Raw genomic sequence first — 20,785 nt, forward strand, 5'->3', positions numbered from 1 at the left:
TTGTCCTTTTATGTCTGGATTATTTTATTCAGCATTATGTCTTCAAGGTTGATCCACAAGATGTAATAGCATTCCCATTTTACAGATATGATTATCGTCCCCTCCTTTACAGAGGCTGTGGTTCAGGGAACCAAGTGATAGCACCCAAAAAGCAGGGTTGGAAAAGTGTTGACAGAACTGGCTAGCTTTTATAATTCCCAGGAGAAATCAGAATTAATCCATGTGCCCAGGCCTATAGGGCAATTGAAGAGTACTTTCCTCTATGTTGTTTTTCCTTTGAGAATATTTTTACTCTTATTCTCATTCCCCACTCCTCCCCCCTCAGGGATTCCTCTGAACATTTCCACCTCACCCAGTCCCAGTTTTGTTTTCTTTTTTTCTCCCCAGAGCACTTTAACTCCTATTCTTTTGGGTCCAAGGGGCCCTTGTCTGGAGATCCTCCTGCTTTGGTTTCATCTGAATGTGCTCAGCCTTGCTTGGGTCTCTGTTTACACCTCTCACCCCCCCCACCCACCCTGGGGCAGTTATGAGCCTGTTTCCTTCCAAAGCAATTAGTGCAAGGAGGCCAGCCGACTCGGTGTTAATGCCGTTTCATTAAGTGGGAGCAATCCTAATGATAATAAAATGGCACATTTAACATTCAAACATTGAACAGGGTTTCTGAGCGAGTGTGTCTCTCTCTTCCTTTCTGGTAGAACAGCTCCATCTTCATAAAGACCTGACAATACACCTTAATGAGTGACTGGGGAGCTGAGCGTCTTTATGAGAGGATGAGAACCAGACAAAGAATCCAGAGAAAGAGGGTGCGGTGCGCTGAGGGGATAAAGACCCTAAGGAGTCCTGGGGTAATGGATTCTGTGGTGCTAATTCAGACAATTAAATTCTGTAAGAAATAAGGTCACATGGAAAATAAAGCCCACCACAGGCTTTCATGCAAGGCAGTCATTTACTTATCTGTTTGTTCAACACATTTTTTTTTTCAACAAACATTTACTGTGCACCCACGACGAGCCGCATTTTGTGGGGGTTCGTGATAGAGGATGGCTCTAGTTTTATGAAAAGGAACTCCAAGGGCATGAATGGTCTACAGACCATCTTGCTTACCCTCCCCTAGGCAACTTTCATCAGATCTATCCAAAATTCAACAAATTCCCCAGTGAAGAGAATTTTAACAGTTGCTTTGGTCTCCTGAGCCGGTCCTTATGCCCCTTCCTTACTGAGACATCCACCTCCAAGGTCCTTGCCACTCTGTGATTATGGAATATCTGATTGAACTGAAGCAAAAAAGTGGTGTGTGATTGGGGAGCTGGCCAGAGAAAGAAGGTACATTCAATCAGCTGGTGTTTATGGGGGACTGAAGAGAGGCAGGAGAAAAGGATAACCTCCCACAGCCACTTTCTTCCTCTTAGATGTCTTTCTCAGCTTTATTTCCAGCTCCTGGGCACAGAAGGGAAGCGTCTGGCCAGGGGTCAAAGGTGGGCTTTGCCCAGGCTGGGAAAGCGGCTGATTCGAAAAGGTGTCAAGTCATAGGATGGCGTTAATTTCATGCTTAATTCATACAGGATCTTCCCCACAACAGGGGACAACTTGAAACCATGCCCTAGGGAAAGGAGAACAGGTGGTCAGACATCCTCATACACGGGGGCTGGGCTCCCTGGAAGTCCCCTACATGGTCCCCAGATAGGACTAACCTTCCCACCGGTCACACCCCAAAGGCAGAAGTTGCCTCCCACCATGAGCACCCCTTATTCTCTGATAGCCCCGCTCAGCCCCCTTATACACTCACAATCTGTACTTTGGCCCTTCTCTATCAGCTTAAAGCATGAAAAACACCATTCTGCCTGGCACTGAGGTCAGCTTTAAGGCACCCCATCTTCCCTCGCTCAGGCTCACCAGAGAATCCAGCACCAATGATGATGTTGTCGTACTTTGGGTGTCTATCAAGAACGAAGTGCCCATCGGGGGTGTTCTAGAAAGAAACAATCACACCTGTGTCCTTTGAGGATAGAGGAAGGAAGAAGAGCTGCAGGCTCAGAAGGGAGGAGACTCGGCTGGATTTCTTTCCAGAAAGAATGGGAACAGGACCCAGGCATGCTTTCTGCATGCCAGTGCCCTGGGGTATGCCTGTCTTTCTCATTTGTCCATCTGTCTCTTCTCTACAGAGCTATGAACACAGTAGGTGCTCAGTTAATGTATGTAAACTAACTTCAGCCAAGATGCCTCGGGCCCTGGTGACATCTGTCTCTTCTCTTTGTCCCCAAGGCCTGCTCAACTAGAACATCTTGCCAAAAACTCTTTTAGAGTTCTTCTGGGAAACATAGTGAAGGACTGCCAGACATAAGCCTAGTTTCCTAATGAAAAGGAATATGAATAACCTCTAATGGGCCCTCTCGGGTGGAGGTGAGCCGACCCTCAGAAATGAGCTCATTTGTTTCAAGTCGCATTCTATGTCAGGGGTCAGGCGGAGTCTGGCCCAAGCCGCGCAAGGCCGGTCTGCCCCATCACCCTGCTCCCAAGGCCGCGGGAGGGCCTGGCCCAGCTGCTCACACACTTACCGTGTACATGCAGTGCTCCATCACAGCAGGCTCAGGCTGCAGGTCAGGTAAGTGATCTCTGACAAAACCGCTCAGGATGTGGACATCTTGGATGTCTGAGAAAGCTGCCGGGCAGTCCCGCTCCTCGGGATCTGCATTGTTGCCGTGGTGATAGCAGACCTGGCTCCCAATCAGAGCGGTGTGAGCTGGGAGGGCCGGCTTCCTGCACGCCACCCCCAGCCTGGCAGGAGATGGGGGGCAGATTGTACATAGGAGGCACCCCAGCCATCACCCCAGCCTTCCCCAGTCCTGTCAGATGCTTTTTGTTGCCGCACAAGGTCCTAGATGTCTGTTCCCCCGCTAACCCTCTGTTCGCAAAGGAAGGGCTCCCGTTGCTGGGCCCCAGGACAGCTGAGAGTCTTGTGTGGCACATGCTGAATAGTGAAGTCGGTTCCTGCTGCTGCTCACTGGGGTCTGAGGGAGCTCATTGAGAGGGAAGTTAGGGTAGCCACCCCAGATCTGCATGGGCTGCTGTTAGCCTGCTCTGGGCCTCTCTGCTCACCTTCATCAGCCCTGGGTACTCTCTGGAGGGCAGCCCGTAGATGTGGTGAGGAGCCAGGCTGGAGCCCAGGCCCATGAAACAAGGAAAGGCCTGGGACACGCTGTAGCTTCCAGGAACCTTCTCTCTCCAGTAACACACGTTGATCCGCAGGGTCTTGGAGCAGGAAGAGAAAGTGGGAAATGAAAAGGAGAGCATTCTGGAGTCCTGCAGCTCTTTAATATAAGCCCAGATGCCCTGCTCAACTCACCCATCTTTGTTTCACTCAGTACTCATGTCATTTACATGTTATATTATGTTGTGTGCGTGCATGCTAAGTTGTTTCAGTCATGTCCAACTCTTTGCGACCTCATGGACCATAGCCCTCCAGGATTCTCTGTCCATGGGATTTTCCAGGCAAGAATACTGGAGTGGGTTGCCATTTTCTTCCCTAGGGAATCTTCCCGACCCAGGGATCGAACCCACATCTCCTAAGTCTCCTGCATTGGTAGTCTGATTCCTTACCACTGCGCCACCTGGGAAGTCCCAAGGCCTTTATATATATCATTTAATTTAATTCTCTGACAGCCCTAGTCCCCATTTTACAGGTTATAAAATTGAGGTTCAGTGAGGTGAATGAACTTGCCCAAAGTCATCCACTAACAAGTGGCAGGTGGAAGATTCAAGCTCAAGTCCGTCTAAGTCCAACTTTTCTTAAGCACGACCTCCCAGGCTTCCAGTTCCCCTTACCTGGAGAGGTAGCTCAGCTCCCAAGGGACGGAGGAGCCGGTTGGTCCAAGGACCTGCTGTGATGATCAAGCTCTTGGCTTGGTAGCTACTGGAGGTAGTTTTCACCATGACTGGTAGCCCTGGTCTTATCTCCACTACCTTCTCTCCATCATGCACTATGCCACCTAGCTGTCGAATTGCATCCTGAAAGGGCAGGAACAGGGAAGGAAGAATCAGTTTTATATGTGGCTCACTCTCGTGGACAAAGAATCCTTCACTGAGAGCAGAAAAGAGAGGGCAGACTCTAGACCTCCACACCCATATTGTCCAGGTCTAATAGGGTATCTAAAATCGCCCTGCCCCCACAGTTAAGACTAGAACCAGCTGGGCAAAGGCTCTCATCCAGCCGGGGGTCAAGGGATGGCCGATGGGGACCCAGGATGCCCCAAGCAGGAGCTGCGTGGCCCCTAGCGATGCACCGTGTCACCTGGAGGGCTCTGAGCGCCTTGTCGGCATAGAGAACTCCTCCGGAGGCCTCCAAGAGCCCCACTTCTCCCCTGGCCAACCGAATATTGGGGAAACGTTGCTTCAGTTCCTCAGATGAAAGACACTGGTGCTCCACTCCCTGCCTCGACAAAGTAGCCTGAATTATCTTTAATTCTGGATTCTCCTTCATTCCCAGCAGCAGTAGTCCAGTCTGCCTGTTAAAAAGAAAAAAAGACCCCTATGTGAGAGTTTGTGTCTGGGCCCTTCTTTCTCTGTCATTCTTCAGCAAGGGTCCGGGGCCAGGTATCAAGGGAAGTCCTGGCCTCACATTCAGAAAACAGGCAGAGACATCTCTGTTCTGTTGTAAGAGTCCCAGTGTTGTTGAGCTGGTATCCAGCCCATCCCTCAGTCTGCCCTTGGCTGTCACTATTGGTTTGCTTGTCCCTCCATCTTCCCTCCTCAGGATCCACCCTGCCCTTGAGGACAGAGATCCTAAGTCCTCTTTTATGCCACACCTAGAAAGTGGTAAAGCTTGAAAGAATTTGATAAGATTTCTTCCCCTCCCTCCAGTTCCCTGACCCTACTCATTGTTTTGACCTCTGTTCTTCAGAGATCAAGGGGACAACAGAGGATGAGATGATTGGATGGCATCACCGACTCAATGGACTTGAGTTTGAGCAAGCTTTGGGAGATGGTGAGGGACAGGGAAGCCTGGTGTGCTGCAGTCCATGGGGTCTCAAAGAGTTGGATACAACTGAGCGACTGAACAACAACTTTATCTCTTTTCCCTCCCCCAACCCCTTGCTGCTTCTTTTCCCCATCCCTTTTCTGTGACGGATCATGGTGGGGTTTTTTTTTATTTTTTTATGTTTTGGCAGATCATGTTTTATCCCTTCCTGTGTGTCTATCTCTTGGTTCCTTCTCAGACTGCTTGTTTTGTGGAAAGGGTCCTAAGTTGGGAGTTCTGGCTCTAGGTCCAGTCCTGGCATCTTCTCTGTGACCTTGCTCTGATTGCTCGGTGAGCCAACCCCCAGATTCCTCCTCTGTAATGCATGACTGTTGGACTATCGGAGGTTTCACATCAGAGAGGGTGTAGAAATGGCCTGGGTCATTGTTTTTTTTTTGCTTGTCACAATACCTGGGGGTTGCCACTCACATTTGGTGGGCAGGGGCCAGGGATATTAAACCTGGAATGTTCAGGAAAATCCCATCCAAATGCCAACAGTGCCCTCATGCAGAAACCCCAGTAGATAGCCTCTTAGGACTCCAGGAATCAATTCAGTGATTCGGTGATTTTGTTTCTCCCTGTACATCCCTGTATGCTTCTTACTCTGAGTGAAAGCCATTTCTGTTTAATGCTTTCCACCTCTATGTCACCAGAGATCAGAGCTGCCTTTTTGTGGGAACTGATAAAAACAATAGAAGGGTCACTTTGGCCCTTGGGACCACTCCTGTAGTCCCTCTCAGTCCCAGCAGCCACAATGACAAGCATCAGCCTGACACATCCCCCAGGTACTGTATATAAAGCTCGTAATAGCCTATAATGGAGTCTCATGGATATTACATGCTTCCAAATCCCACATTATCTGGTTGGGGGGATTAAAGAGAAGATTGGGAGGGGGTAGGAACACAGCGGGCCCTGGGGCCGGTGTCAGTACACAGAGCCTCGCAGCGTGCCCAATCCATTTGCCATGGCCCCCGCCTACTCAGCATCCACCACTGATGAGAAAGCGCTGAGCGCCTTTGCCTCTTCAAAGCTCGGCAGAGGAAAGATGCTGTAGAAATCCCCACCTGTCAGCAGGCAGTCCTTTTCCTGTGGCCCCAGAAGGACTTGAGATTGGGTTTCAGGTAATGAAAACTCACCTAGTAAACTCCTTGGTCAACAAGAAAAGGAAGTCACCCAAGCATACGTTCTTGAGCCCTTTGTACCCCGTGAGGTTGTGGCTGGCTACAATTCTGCTTGAGTCCTGGCTTCATTCTCTCCTGAGCAGTCATAATATCAGATCCCTGACCCGGAAATTCCCGAGCAGCATATGTTAACCTCTGCCTGCAACGTAGCAGCCTTGGTCTCTCGTATACTCTGAGATTTACTTTTCCTTCATTCTACCCTCCTCTTCTTCCTCCCTTCTTGCCTTCCTTTCTTCTTTCCTTCCTTCCTTCCTTGAAATAAGAACTCCTCTTACAGGAATGTACTGCACGGAGCAAATGAACTCATGCCAAGACAACGGGCAAATCTGTCAAATTATGAAATGCTGAGTGATGTTCTAATTCCCACGCCGTCCTGTGGTGGCTGAAGCGGGAGCACCCCATTCCTAGGAGTAATCAGCGCACTGATTCTGCCGGTGAATGTAATTGTGCCGATTGTAATCATTTTGCTCCAGCTCTCTGCCCCTGTGGCATTTATTTCTTAGCTCAGATATTGATCTAACAGTGGGAAATTTTCCGTCTGAATTTGTGGTGCCGGACCCTCCCCTAGTCCGAAGATGCGTTTGGGAAATTCTCATTTTCCGTGGATCACAGCTGAGCTATTTGGCCCGAGGGAAACCATGCACTGCTGGAGAAATGCCTTGGATTGGAGAGAGATTTTTTGACCATTATGAGCAAATCGGAAATAAATGTAAAACACTGCCTGGAAATGCAAAGGCCTGTCATTATGGGAGATAGGTGAGAGTCTCCTGTGGGAAATGTTTAGAGAATTGGAAATCAGTCAATCAAAACCAGGATTGGAGAACGGGCTTTTTCTCCCCCAGTATGAAGATAGATGACTTCCACGGGCAGATTGAAAATCATTTAAGTGCTTATTTTCTTAATGGCTTTTCCTAGATCCCAATAAACAGTCCGCTCATTCTGCATCAATTTCTCACCCCCATGCTCTGGGCCTCCCTTTCCTCTTTTTCTGCTCAGATCCCGGCTACCAAGTTTGGGGAGGAAGAGGGTGAGAAGGGACAAAGATTTCACAGGCAAAAAAAAAAAAAAAGACCAGGAAATGAGTAGTCAGGGCTGGTCTAGAAAGACAGCACCTTGAAGTGAGGCTGGGTGCAGGGAACCCTGAAAACAGTTCAGCTCCTAAGTCGCAGGACACCATCAACTGAGTGCTGAGAATTTGGTGCTAAACTGTGCCTTCCTTCCAACCCTAGCTGAATCCAGTGCTAGGAAGAGATCCTCCCAGCAACCTTGTTGACTTCTGTGTGTGTGTGTGTTAATTGCTCAATCATGTCTGAATCTTTGTGACTCCATGGACTGTGACCTGCCAGGATCTGCCCATGGAATTCTCCAGGCAAGAATACTGGAGTGGGTAGCCATTCCCTTCTCCAGGGGATCTTCCTGACCCAGGGATCAACCCTGGGTCTCCCCCATTGCAGGCAGATTCTTTACTGTTTGAGCCACCAGCGAGGCCCTTGACTTCTCTGTGGCCCTATTAAAGCCTTAGACGTGATGGAGGGAGTTGGTGATGAGGGATTTTTACCAGTTACTACAATAGGACAGGAGGCAGGATGGAGCTGGGAGGAACTGGGAGGGGCAGACAGGTCTTCCTGCTTCTGCCATCTCCCATTCCAAGCTCCAGCTTCCCCCTCTCCGGGTGAAAAGTGCCAGGCAAGCCAGCTCTGAGAGTCACCTTGGGGAAGGGACTCCGATAAGACTTGGTAATGGCTGCTGTCTTTGTTGGTTTTCGAGGAGCTCCTGGTGTTTCATCTTCAGCTCAGTGGGCCGAGGTGGAATTGGTTAACAAAGACTGCTCCAGGGAGGGGATGTGGCTGACAAGCCAGACACTTCGCAGACACAGGAAGCCGCAGCTGCGGAGGGGGCCACCAGGTTCTGCCAGCAGCTGTACTGCCTACGGCTGTGATCTTGTCTGATATTGTCAGCTAAGCAGGGGCAGCCCGGGTCAGGAGCTAGATAGTAGGACTCAAAGGGAGAAGGCGGGGGCAGGAAAGAGATGGGCCACAGAGCTGGGATTTGCTCTGGGTATCAGCATCCTGGCTGTACACATCACAAAAGACTCAGACCTTGTGATCTGACACATGTGTCATTGTCTGTTCCCGGAATATATGCAAATATCCAGAGCCCACCCATATTCAGGATGCCACTGTCACTGGAAGCAGCAGAACAGAATGAGAAGAATTGGACAGCCACCTTAACTATCAACTCCTGAAGGCTTTTTTTTTTAATCATCATCAAATATCATTAAGTAAATATGTTTGTATCTATCAGTTCAATTACGATATTGTGCTGGTTCTTCAAGAAGAGCTTAGGAGAGTAAGAACCACACAGCTGATGAATCATTTAGAAAATCAGAATTAGGAACAAAAGCTCAAGGAACTGGAATGGGAAGTATCTGTTCCGTGGCTCCGAGTAAAAGAACTAAATAAACTAGACTGCCTGAGTAAATTAGGTTGGCCATAAGGAAGGAATTGTTAATAATAACAACACAATAATAAAACCTAGCACTATACAGAACTTTAAAGATTTTTCAAAGAACATTCACTTTACTCTTCATTTTCTGTTAAGTGGGGCTTCAAAGCATAGGGAGAGTCTTTCTGGGGGGAAAGCGGGGCGATAGTCTTTTAAGAGGGCTAGGATATGTCCTGGGCCTCACACGTGGCTCACTGGTAAAGAATCTGCCTGCCAAAGCAGGAGACCCAGGTTCGATCCCTGGGTCAGGAAGATCCCCTGGAGAAGGAACTGGCAACCTACTCCAATACTCTTGCCTGGGAAATCCCATGGACAGAGGAACCTACAGTCTGTGGGCTCACAAAGAGTCAGACACATCTGAGGAACTGAGCACATGCACACACACATAGCAGCTTTCTGACCTGGGATAATTGAGGCACAAACTTGTATGGAGACAAGAGATGGACAAGGGAACCAGTCTGTGCTATTTCCTAAATCAATCAATCTATCAATTCAGTCGCTCAGTCATGTCTGACTCTTTGTGACCCTATGGACTGCAGTACAACAGGCTTCCTTTCAACTCCCTGAGCTTCCTCAAACTCTTATCCTTTGAGTCGGTGATGCCATCCAACCATCTCATCCTCTGTCACCCCCTAAATCAGGAGCCAGCAAGATATGACCCAGGGACTGTATCAGGTCTGCCACCTGTTTTTGCCTGTCCCACAGCCAAGTTGGTTTTTATGTTTTTCAATGGTTGATGAAAAGCAAAAGAATATTTCATGAGATGAAAATTATGTGAAGTTTCAGTGTCCATAAATAAAGTTTTATTGGAACCCAGCCATGGCCATTTGTTTTCATTTTATGGTGGCTCAGATGGTAGAGAATCAGCCTGAAATGCAGGAAACCCGGGTTCGATCCTGGATCGGGAAGATCCCCTGGAGAAGGGAATGGCAACCCACTCTGGTATTCTTGCCTGGAGAATTCCACCTACAGAGGAGCCTGGCAGACTATGTGGGGTCACAAAGAGTCAGACAGCTCTTAGTGACTTTCATTTTAACTTTATTCGTGGCTGCTTTCACAATGGCAGAGTTGAGTAACTGGCAGAATTGAATTGCTGCAACAGAGACCATATGGCCTGCAATGCCTGTAAAACTTACTATATGGCCATTCACAGAAAGTTTGCCAAACTCTGCTCTAGACTAAAAGCTGAGTAATTCTGTGAAGTGCACTACTGGTTAAGATCTTGACTGGTCAGTAGCAACCTTCTCATAACTTTGTGGGGAGAATTAAACGAGTTAACATGGATCAAGTACTTTTAGAACAACCTTAGTTTCCTTTTTATTTTTTTCTGGTTGAACAGCATGCAAGATCTTCCCTGATGAGGAATCAAACCTGTGTCCCCTGCATTGGGAGTGCACAGAGTCTTAGCCATTGGACCCCCAGGGAAGTCCCAGCTTCTTATCATAAGTACTAAAACATGCAGTGATGATGATGATGATGGTGATTTGTCAGGTACCATTCTAAACCCTTTACATACTTATCCTCACAACAGACCCAGGAAATAGATATTATTACCCCTATTTTGCAGATGAGAAAACTGAGTCTCACAGGGTTAGACAGCTTGCTCCAAACCGCACAGCTAAATACGTCAGAGTGAGCTGATATCTAGAGCCAGGCCTACCTTATTCCAAAGCCCTTCCAAATTCCTGCTTTCCTGCCAAAGAGAAGGATTGTGAGATCATGAGTCTCCTATCCAAGGGCCCCTTTCCCTCTCTCCAGCAGCCCTTCCCCTTGACGTCCATGCTTCCTGCAATCCCATCTGCCTCCTCCTGCATTTCTTCCCCCCTTGCTCAATGAAGATAGGATGCAGCTGACCCAGAATAACTGGAAGGAAATGCCATATGTTCAAAGGTGCTAGGCATAGGGCCAAGTATTTCGTAAGGGTCTCCTTCAATCCTCACAAAGCCCTAGAAGAGAAAATGAGGTGCAGAGAGGTACAGAAATTTTTCAAGGTCACACAGCTGGTAAGAGGTAGAGCACAAAGTCAAATTCAAGCCTGTCTGACTCCAGAGTTGTCTCCCCTCTGAAAGATTCCACTTTCCAAACATCTCTCAGTTGCCTCCTTGTCTTCTGGGATGAAGTGTGCCCTCCAAGGCCTCAGCAGGTCTTTCAGCACAAGATACTCAGCAGTATTCACAGATGGCTGACAGAGAGGGGGGTCCCTTTGCCAGGCCACCCCTCAGCAAGACATGCTCCTTTATTTGGGTGCTGGGTGCATTAGCTGCCTCTGGAATCAATCTGTAATTAGCTGCCCTAGCTGTATTTGCATAATGGATTTCACTTTGTTCTTAAGTTAATGGTGTTTTTGCAACAGAACAGTAACCTCTTGGTTCCTGGCCATTAAAATAACTGCCACCCTGTAGGGTAGAGCAGTGGTTCTGCAGGAAGTTCAGTTAAGAGCCATAGAGAAGGTGGGAGGATGATGCGATGGGTGGTAAAACTTCTCTTTGCCTCCTGGGTTGTCTGCCTTCTTCCCTATGAGTATTTGAAAGGTCGTGGTTGGGGGCACGGATCTTAAGGGTCAGATAAGACATGGGAGCAACAGGGGAATAGCTGCAGGCTCCCTCCCTGGCAAGCAGTGCAGCCTAAGGAGCATCGCCATTTGTTCCCGTGGGAGGAGGTATGCAGAGAAAAATGAAATGGATTTATATGGGTTGTTCTGGGGGTGAGGACCCAGCATGAAGGGTTGTGATACTAGTCGAAATATAAAGAATCAAGCAAAGGGACTTCCCTGGTGGTCCAGCGGTTGAGAATCTGCCTTGCAATCCCGGGGACGCGAGTTTGATCCCTGGTTGAGGAACTAAGATCCCACATGCCAGGGAGCAACTAAATCCATGCACCACAACTGCTGAGCCTACGTGCCTCAACTAGAGAGTCCACGTGCCGCAATGAGCAATGCAAGATCCCGTATGACACAACTAAGACCCAACACAGCCGAATAAATCATTAGTTCTTTAATTAAAAACAATCAAGCAGAGTTCTCCTCTATTTCAATCCCTGCCCCGACAGAGTTTCTGTCAGCTCCACGGAAGTGTAGATACACACTCTAGCTCTGGGCATCTGCCCAATGTCTTTCCAGCAGCTTTCCCCAAACAACCTCTGCAAGCCTTGGACACATGGTCTGAACCCAGCCCTGGAACTCGGAGCCTGGCTGGACCAGCTGGACCTGTGGGGTGATCATGATGACAGCAAGCAGAATGCTTCCATGTGTCCAACACCTCCGAGACCCTGTGTGTCCCTCGTTGTACATCAAAAGTGTTCCTGGCACCACTCCCTCTCATGGTAAAAGCACCCCCAGGTGCCAAGCCCCAGGGTTCAAAGAATTCTCCCCCACCAACCCCACCTGTATAATTGGGTTCCCGCCTCATGCTCCAACTGGGCCCATATCGGGTAACACTCAGCCATCATCTGGGTGTAGAAATCTTCCGGGTACGCCCTTCGGATGATCCGGCTCTGCCCATGGGAGCTTCCTCGGGAGTGCGGGAGAAAGAACTGGAGATGGAGAAGAAGAGACAGCTGCAGCTGACACCCCTCCCCTTTAGGAGCCAGCTCATCCTGTGCTGTCAACGAGGAGCACTTATTCTTCAAATATTTCTGTACAGTCTCCCTTTATGGCCAAGTACTGACTTGGCTTCAGAAAAGAAGTTCTTCAGTAGCTCTAACTCATGCCTCCTTTTTGCTAACATCATTCGCATCCCAAAGTCCCTCTGTGAGTTAGTCTTCAGGCATCCTGTTGGAACCTCCATTTAGACTCCTGGAGCAGTAGAATTACAAAGACGCTTCGAGATCTTTCTAGTCTAGGCTCCTCATTTTGTGGACAAGGAAACTGATGCTGACTCTTTCTCTGTAGTTCAGATTGCTCAGGACAAGGGATCTGTCTTGGGATTTAACAAGAGATGGAGTGTTTCCTTCGAGGTTGGACAAGGAATCCCTCAGGCTTTGAGAAAACTGATGGAGAAATGAAAAAGGCTTCCATCCAATCCAGCTCATTACCAAGAAGAGTAAACCAAAAGCAGCCTGGATAGATGCAGGTAGAATGGGAGGGTAGAAACCTTGGGGAGGTGGGCTGGGTGGACCTGTTAAGGGAAGCACACTGATTGAAACCGCCCACCCTGGCCAGGCACCATAGTAACCATTTGCATGTAGTTGTTTTATGACAGGAGGTCCTGATAAGTAATACGGAACTAATAAGCCACCACCAACCGGAAGAGTTCGGGAAAGGTCAAAAGGAGACACCGCGTGTCCGTCCACTTCCCAGAATCCCTCTCGCTAGCATCCATCTTGGCTGAGCGATGCGTGCGCCACCAGGAAAGACTCTGAATGAGAATGATTGGCCAAAGACCACCCGGAAACTAATCCCATCACCATAAAACCCAAGACTGTGAGCCACGCGGCAGAGCAGTTCTCCTGGGTTCCCTTACCCTCCTGCTCTCCACCCGGGTGCCCTTCCCAATAAAATCTCTTGCTCTGTCAGCACATGTGTCTCCTCGGACAATTCTTTTCCGATTGTTAGACAAGAGCCCGCTCTTTGGGCCCTGTAGGGGGCCTCCCCCTTCCTACAACAGACCTGCCCTGGGAAGGACCCTGTGGATATACAGGGCCTACCTACATGTGCAGTGGCCATTTACTTGCACTTCATGGAGTCACTTTTCTATAAGGAAAAAAAACAAATCCAAGTTTCATTCCCTGTGTATCAAACAAGGAGACTGCTATTATCCAGAGGTGACAGAAGAAAACAGAAGCCTCTGCTGGGTTGCAGGGTGAGGGGCCAGAAATATGCCAGGACGAATCCTACCTCCTAGGCGGGCTAATCAGCCTTAGACTCCAGGCAGAATTACCTGTACTTAAGGCTACTCAAAGAAGGACTGATTACTTTTCTGGGTCAGAGCAGCCATTTTGGCACAGAGGATCCTGGGTAGGTAGAAGGTAGAGAATGGGGCCTGGGGCACTTCTTGGTCAAGGACAGGATCTGGGAGGCAGCAAAAGGAGGAAATGTGCCTAGAAACCCAAAGCGGGTCTTAGGGAGGGTGGAACTGTCTTTGCATTGTCATGAAACACACCAGACAGCTAAGCTTCACACTGCACAGAATTTGTGATGACCAGGCCCTTTGATTTGTGATGATCAGGTCCTCAACCCCACTGCCTGCTGGCTCCAGAAAACCCTCTAGGGGTTGCGGAGGGGAGGAGAAAGGGACCGTCCCTGAGGTCAGGCGTGCAGAGGGGACACAGTACCTGCTCCAGCAGAAGGACTTTCTTGCTGTGTTTGGCCAGGTGGTATGCTGTGAAGCAGCCCTGGATGCCTGCCCCGATCACAACGGCGTCATAGAGCTCCCTCTGAGCAGCCATCCTGCCTGCTGAATTAGCCCTACAGCCTCAGAGACCACAGAGACCTCAGAGACCAGAGAGGGCCGGCGGAGGCAGGCTCCAGCCCCAAGGAGGAGGAGTAAAGCAAAGTCCAACCTGGTCAGCATTCCCACAATCCCCTGGGCCCTGGCCTTCGCCCTGCTCCTCCCAACCCCCAAAGCCTGGCACCAGGCTCAGCCCCCGCCTCCCCTGCAAAGCAGAGCTGGGGAGTCTAATTTGTGAGGTTTAGCCCGGCTCAGCTGCCAGCCTCACCCCTTGCATCCCTCTAGCTTTCTATTCTTGGCTCAATTATTGTCATGCAAATGGACTCCTTCCTATGCCACCTTCCTGTCTCATTACGATCTTTGTCTCAGGACTCCGGCCCTGGAATTTCAATGCCTCCTAGACCAAGCCGGGCACTGGGACTGCTGCCTCCCCCTGCTGTCTTCCCACTCTCCAGCCTGATTTCCTTTGGAGACTCTAGAGGGCCCAGGTAAGAACTTGGCACGATGCCCAGGGTAAGACCCACCTCCCTGGTGGGTGGTGAGGTTAGGGGGTAGACGCAGGGGCCAATTGGGAGGGCAGGTTTGTGATTATGAAATTATTCTCAGTGTGTCTGACTTGCGTCTTTTAAAAAGGAGAAGGGGAAATGATCCTGAACAAATGGAAAGGACAGAGTAAAAGGAGGAGCTTTCTCCCGAGACACAGAAGGGGACCAGGCACTAGACTAGGACATGACGGGCCCTGGAGTGAGGGCTCCCTCTGTGCCAGGCAGTATGCTAAATGCATTTGGGACACAGCCAGGCTGTGTAGGGCCTAGTTCTTATACAATTCAGGAGGACTCTTGAAGAAAAGGAAAGGAAAAATTGTGAATACAAAATTAGTTGCTAAGACTTGGAAAAGATCGTGCAATTAAGGAGCCCCGTGGTTGAAGTTTCATTAACTTCACAGTGCATCAGCCTCTGCATGCATTATCTAGTTTAATCCTCACAGCCCTAGATGTAAATATTGATATTTTTATCCCCACTTTTGGCACATTAAAGATGCCCCCACTTCTTGGTCACTCTTCCCATCACAGGCTCTGTGACAGCTTGACCCATAGGATATAGAGGAAGTGACATGGGGACACTTTCCGGCCCAGGCCTTAAAAGCAGCTTCTTGGATCCTCCATGTTAGTCCAACCGTCTTGTTGGAGAGACCACATGGAGAGGCCTGAGACTACATGGAGAGACAGACATAAGAGCGAAGCTATCTTGGAACTTGCTTGCTGGCCTAGTGGTTAAGAATCCCCTTGTCAACTCAGGGGACACTGGTTTGATCCTTGGTCCAGGAAGATCCCACATGCCACAGAGCAACTAAGCCTGTAAGACACAGCTACTAAGCCCATGCTCTAGAGCCTGTGCTTCGCAATAAGAGAAGCCACCGCAATGAGAAGCCCGTGTACCACAACTAGAGAAAGCCCATGTGCAGCAACAAAGACCCAGTAGAGCCAAAAACAAATAAATAGTTTCTTTAGAAAATAGTGAAGCAATCTTGAACCTTCCAGCCCACCCTAGCCACCAGCTAAATACCACTGAGTGACCCAATTAATGCCATGTGGAGCATAAGACTCATCTAGCCAAAACCCATCTGAATTCCTGACCTACAAAATCATGAGATAGAATAAAACAGTTGTTTTTTTTTTGTTTATTTATTTTGGGCTATGCTGGCTCTTCATTGCTGTGCTCAGGCCTTTCTGCAATTGTGGTGAGTGGAGGCTCCTGTCTAATTGCCAGGTGGGGGCTTATTGTTCTTCTCTAGAAGGCACTGTGCTTCTCAAGAGGGCTCGAGGGTGCTCAGGCTCTAGAGCACAGACTCAATAGTTGTGGTGTGTGGGCTTGTTTGCTCTGAGGCATAAGGGATCCTCCTGGATCAGGGATCAAGCCCATGTCTCCTGCACTGGCAGGCAGATTCTTTACCACTGAGGCACCAGGGAAGTCCAATAGTTGCTGTTTTTAGCCACTAAGATTTTGGGTAGTTTTTCATGCAGCTATAACTGAAATACCACTTTACAGACAAAGACACGAAGACTTACAGAGACTATCACTTGCCCAAAGCCTCGCACGTGGTGAACAGGGGCACTAAGAGGTGAACCTCGGTGTGTCTGGTACAGAACATGTCCTTTAAGCACTGTGCTATACCAACGAGTAGTCAGATTTGTAATGATGATTCTGGTTTGAGTATTTTGTTGTTTCTCTCATGGCCATGCTACAAGTGGGAGAAAGTAATGGACCAGGACATCCTTGGGACCGTAGGAAGGTGCGCCTAGCCTTAGCAAAGAATCCTCCAGCGTGACCTTGGCGACTAGCTGTCCTTTCAGCCCAGGCTTCCTTTCCTAGGAAAATAGGGGCCCAGAGAGGGAGTGCCATATGACTGGCATTTTTTTCTTCTGAAAAAAAATTTCTCTAGGATCCAGAAGTGACCTCAAGACTCTCCTACTCCTGACCCACACTGGACAAGCTAGCATCTACCTCACAATGTGACAGGTCCCTTAGGGAGTGGCAGACATAACTGAGAAAAATGGACTCTTTCAGTATGTAAAATCTTGATATAAATACATAAGATGGGCCTTCAGATTTCTCTTGATAAGATGTCAGAGGAGATGAACAGTTTACACAAAGGAAAAGCAGACAATAAATCCTAATGTGGAAGTGTGCCCAGTCCCACTGGCAATGAAAGAAATGGGAATTAAATAACTTCAAGGTACAATTATGTCCCTATTAAATGAGCAAAAATAAATAAAAATGATAAAATCTGATGTTGTCAGTGCCTCGGGGATGGAGAGAGAGTAGGGTGGCCACTCAGATTACTTGGGCTTCCTGGAGAGCACTGGGGCGGTAAAATGATTCAAACCTTCTGACCTAGAAATTGGACTTGGGGAACTATACCCCAGGGAAATATTCAAGAGAAGAAAAAGGCATTTGTATGAAGACATTCCTTGTTGTGCTTTTATAATATATTAAAAAAAAAAATGGAGAGACTTCTCTGGCGGTCCAGTGGTTAAGACTCCACGTTTCCACTGCAGGGGGCTTGGGTTCCGTTCCTGATGAGGGAACTAAGATTCCATGTGCCATGAGGCCAAAAAAAAAAAGAAAAGAAAGGAAAATTTCTTGAACTGAATAGCAATGAAAATACAACTTACCAACTTAAAAAAAATCAAGTGGGAAAAGTAACAAATTAAAAAAAAATTAAATTGGAAAGGACCCAGCCACAGGGCATGGAGGAACAAACACTGGCACATCGACACAATAGATAGGATATTCAGAATGACGAGCAGACATGTGTATATGAAATTATACCGAGGAAGAGGCGCAGAACACAAATAGACACGCATGGATCACAACCACGAGTCCTGTGTGTGTGTATCAGAGATCTAGAGAGAATTTGGCGAAGGTAATTGAGCTTAATGCTCATTAATTTCCATATTCTATAAAAATTGCGCTTCCATTCATAATTTGTAAAAGGATAAGGACAAATCCCTTGAGGAAACAGATGCTTCAGATCTCCCCGGTCACCAGTTCCAGGGCCTGGGGAGGTTCTTTCTTTGTTCTAATCTCAGTTTTCCTAGCCACCCCCCCGAAACCCCGAACATTTCTCGTTGTTCATCCTCCCGGGAAGCTACAAAGCAGCTCTGTATCCCACCTCTCCTTTGTTAAATAGAATATAACTTCAGTAATAAAATAACAATTCTATCTCCCCATCCCTACTTCACAAGCCTGCCCTGGATTCCTGGACTCAAGCATTCTGCTTCTTGTTAAGAATTTCAAACGACTCCTCCGAAAGCAGACACTGGCCGTGGTCCAACCTTCAGATGAAAAGCACTCCGGCTTCTGAAGGCTTCCCCTCTCTCTTAGTGTTGCCTGTCCTGGTGGCCATCCTGATAGGGGCAAGTAGAGAGAAGCGAACCCCTCAAATTTCATTTTAACACCCATTCTGGATCGGAAAACCATTAAAGGGAGAGCCGGCGGTCCTACACCACTGCTGTGTGTCAGCAATTGCTGCTGTGTCCTGGGGCAGAGCCGCCGAGGATGGAAGGCTGAGCTGCTCATCCGATGGTTTGATTGACACATCGCAGACAGGGGTGGGAGAGGCAAGCCCGGGAAGCAGCAAGCTGTACAGCTCAGAAATAATGAGAGGACCGAATCGTGAGAGAGAGAGAGCACGGAATAAATAAGAGAGACCTAGGAGTTGAATGACGAGGGACAGGCTTCTGTTCTTTCCTCTGCACCTCTTTGCCAAGCAGCTAGAGCCTGGAGCAAGGGAGCGGCCCCTGGGGACTTCTTCTGCCAGCTGCTGGGGGTGTTTGGGGCAGAATGAGCAGAGGATGCCCATGTGAGAAAACCAAGAGCGCAGAGCTAGATCTGTTCATGGTCACCATGCACATTTCAGACCCATGGCATGTCTCAGCTTTTATCCCTCTCCTGCATCCCCAATCCCTTCGTCATCCATCTGCCTTCCTTCTCCTAGATTCCTGCATTAACCTCACAGCCAGTCTCTCCACCCCATTCTTGCCCCTGTTAATCTATCCTTCCATGTTCCTGCCAGAATCCTCTCTAAACAGCCACTCTGAACAGGTCACTCCTCTTCTGAAAATTCTTTAATAGTTGCCTATTTTCTATTAGGATAAAATCGCGGCTTCTTAGCCTGGCACACAACGCGGTAGGCGTTCTGGCCTCTGCCCCTGCAGTTCCACCATAGTCCGTTCTCACTGTGCTCTTCAGGCCCTGGCAAGGCTGAGCTGAGAGAGGTTCCAGCACTCTCTGTGATGATTCCAAGTCCCCCACACACACCCGCACACCGGCTCGGATGGCCTCTCTCCCACAGTCCCTTCCTACCCTGTCTACGTCTCCATGATGACAATGAGCAGAGAATATTTCAATTGTCTGCACATCTGCCTTCGCCCTCAGCTCCCTAAAGAGAAGGGTCTTCTTTGATTGTCATTTTTTATAGGTAATACAGACACAGTGAACAACAATGAAAAAGTTCAAAAGAAAACACTACAAAGAGGAATTTTCCTTCCCATCCTATCCTCAGCCATTTCCTACTTCTCATCATAGGCAATACTCTTATTATTTTCTTTTGTATGCTTCCAGGGATGGTCTGTGGGTATACAGACATACTTACATGGTACATTCCTTTTTATTTTATTTTTTTTAATCTCAGAAGTAGCATACTATACCACACCTTGCTGTTTCCATTTCCTATATCTTGGCTCCCACCTGAGTCATCCTGGGCTGGTACATTCCTATTGATGGCTACCTAGTATTCCCTGGTGTGGAGAAGGCATGTGGGATAGAAAAGCACCCACACATGTCTGTTGAATTGATGATGGGTTTCTCTGCTGTCCCAGGCAGCTTAGACATGTGGCTGTCTCAGTTCAGTTCAGTTCAGTTCAGTCGCTCACTTGTGTCCAGTTCTCTGCGACCCCATGGACTGCAACAAGTCAGGCTTCCCTGTCCATCATCAACTCCCGGAGTTTGCTCAGACTCATGTCTGTTGAGTTGGTGACACCATCCAACCGCCTCATCTTCTGTCATCCCCTTCTCCTCCTGCCCTCAATCTTTCCCAGCATCAGGGTCTTTTCTAATGAGTCAATTCTTCGCATCAGGTGGCCAAAGTACTGGAACTTCAGCTTCATCATCAGTCCTTCCAATGAATATTCAGGATTGATTTCCTTTAGGATTGACTGGTTTGATCTCTGGTGTTAGGTGTTTAGGGAGGTGAGAGGTCTGTTCTAGATTGGCCCAGCAAGGTTTATCAAAGGCTGACAGTGTCTTCTGTGAGATGCTGAGCACAGTACCCTCCTTCAGGCCAGGAAGTAGGTTGTGGAATCCCTAGAGACCTTAACTTCTGCTTCCTGCCATGCCTTTATTTTGTGTTTGTTGAATAGCAAATATTAGGGTCAAATCTGCTCCCTTAAGATATAAGAGTTCGATTGCTAGGCAGTCTCCAGGGGAGGGAGGAAATAAGGAAAGTCCTGGGAAATGAGGCTGAAACCTCTGAGAAAATATTAAATCATCATTTAGCCTGAGCACTGGGGATCTACCCGTGAACGGATGCTGTCAGACCTTACTGGGACGAGAGGAAATGCAGTAAACATGAGGGAGGATTGGTTTTCATTGTCTTAAGGGAAAGCATCCCTGAAGACGAATGATGGAATCTTCTTAATCTTATTTCAAGGCCTTTCTATCCAAGCTCTATACAATTTGTTGTTGTTGTTGTTGTTATTTAGCTGCTCAGTCGTGTCTAACTCTTTAGCGACCCCATGAACTGTAGCCTCCCAGGCTCCGCTGTCCATGGGATTCTCCAGGCAAGAATACTGGAGTGGGTTGCCATTTCCTCCTCCAGGGGATCTTCTCAACCCAGGGATCGAATCGACATTTCCTGCATTGGTAGGTGTGTTCTTTTACACACTCGTCTGACTGTGGTGCTCTAAGATCTACACAAGTGTTCATTAAGCTGTCTTTACAGATGACGTATCTGAATGGGTATATTTCCACTGCAAGGATTTTGGAGAAGGTTCAATTAAAGCTCAGCCGATGTTGAGGCAAATGACAAATCAAAGAGTGCTGAGAGGATTTCCCTGGTGGTTCAGTGGTTAAGAATCTGCCTGCCAATGCAGGGGACACGGGTTCCATCCCTGGTCTGGGAAGATTCCACCTAC

General features: G+C 48.3%; 1 protein-coding gene across 2 annotated transcripts; it reads right to left on the reverse strand.

The window, feature by feature from the left end:
• Positions 1 to 6: 6 nt before the first annotated feature.
• Positions 7 to 14,161, reverse strand: PIPOX (pipecolic acid and sarcosine oxidase). 2 transcript variants are annotated; one of them, XM_043479573.1, is made up of 8 exons: positions 13,972 to 14,161; positions 12,083 to 12,231; positions 4,289 to 4,502; positions 3,823 to 4,005; positions 3,097 to 3,249; positions 2,556 to 2,714; positions 1,894 to 1,969; positions 7 to 1,600 (listed from the first exon to the last, which is right to left on the reverse strand). In XM_043479573.1, exons 1-8 carry the CDS (start codon positions 14,083 to 14,085, stop codon positions 1,470 to 1,472), a joined length of 1,179 nt encoding a protein of 392 aa, XP_043335508.1. In that variant the 5' UTR covers positions 14,086 to 14,161; the 3' UTR covers positions 7 to 1,469. The 2 variants fall into 2 exon arrangements, with proteins under 2 accessions (XP_043335508.1, XP_043335582.1); XM_043479647.1 differs by lacking the exon at positions 7 to 1,600 and having other exon boundaries at positions 1,893 to 1,969; positions 2,556 to 2,775.
• Between the last annotated feature and the right edge of the window lie 6,624 nt (positions 14,162 to 20,785).

This window comes from Cervus canadensis, chromosome 1, assembly GCF_019320065.1.
Source record: "Cervus canadensis isolate Bull #8, Minnesota chromosome 1, ASM1932006v1, whole genome shotgun sequence".
Classification (NCBI taxonomy): domain Eukaryota; kingdom Metazoa; phylum Chordata; class Mammalia; order Artiodactyla; family Cervidae; genus Cervus; species Cervus canadensis.

Coding starts and splice junctions, on each gene's coding strand:
- PIPOX (XM_043479573.1), bottom strand. CDS start 14,085: ATGGCTGCTCAGAGGGAGCTCTATGACGCCGTTGTGATCGGGGCAGGC. Junction 4,006..4,288: donor AGGCGCTCAGAGCCCTCCAG/GTGACACGGTGC, acceptor CTGCCCTTTCAG/GATGCAATTCGACAGCTAGG. Junction 3,250..3,822: donor GAGCTGAGCTACCTCTCCAG/GTAAGGGGAACT, acceptor TCCTGCTCCAAG/ACCCTGCGGATCAACGTGTG.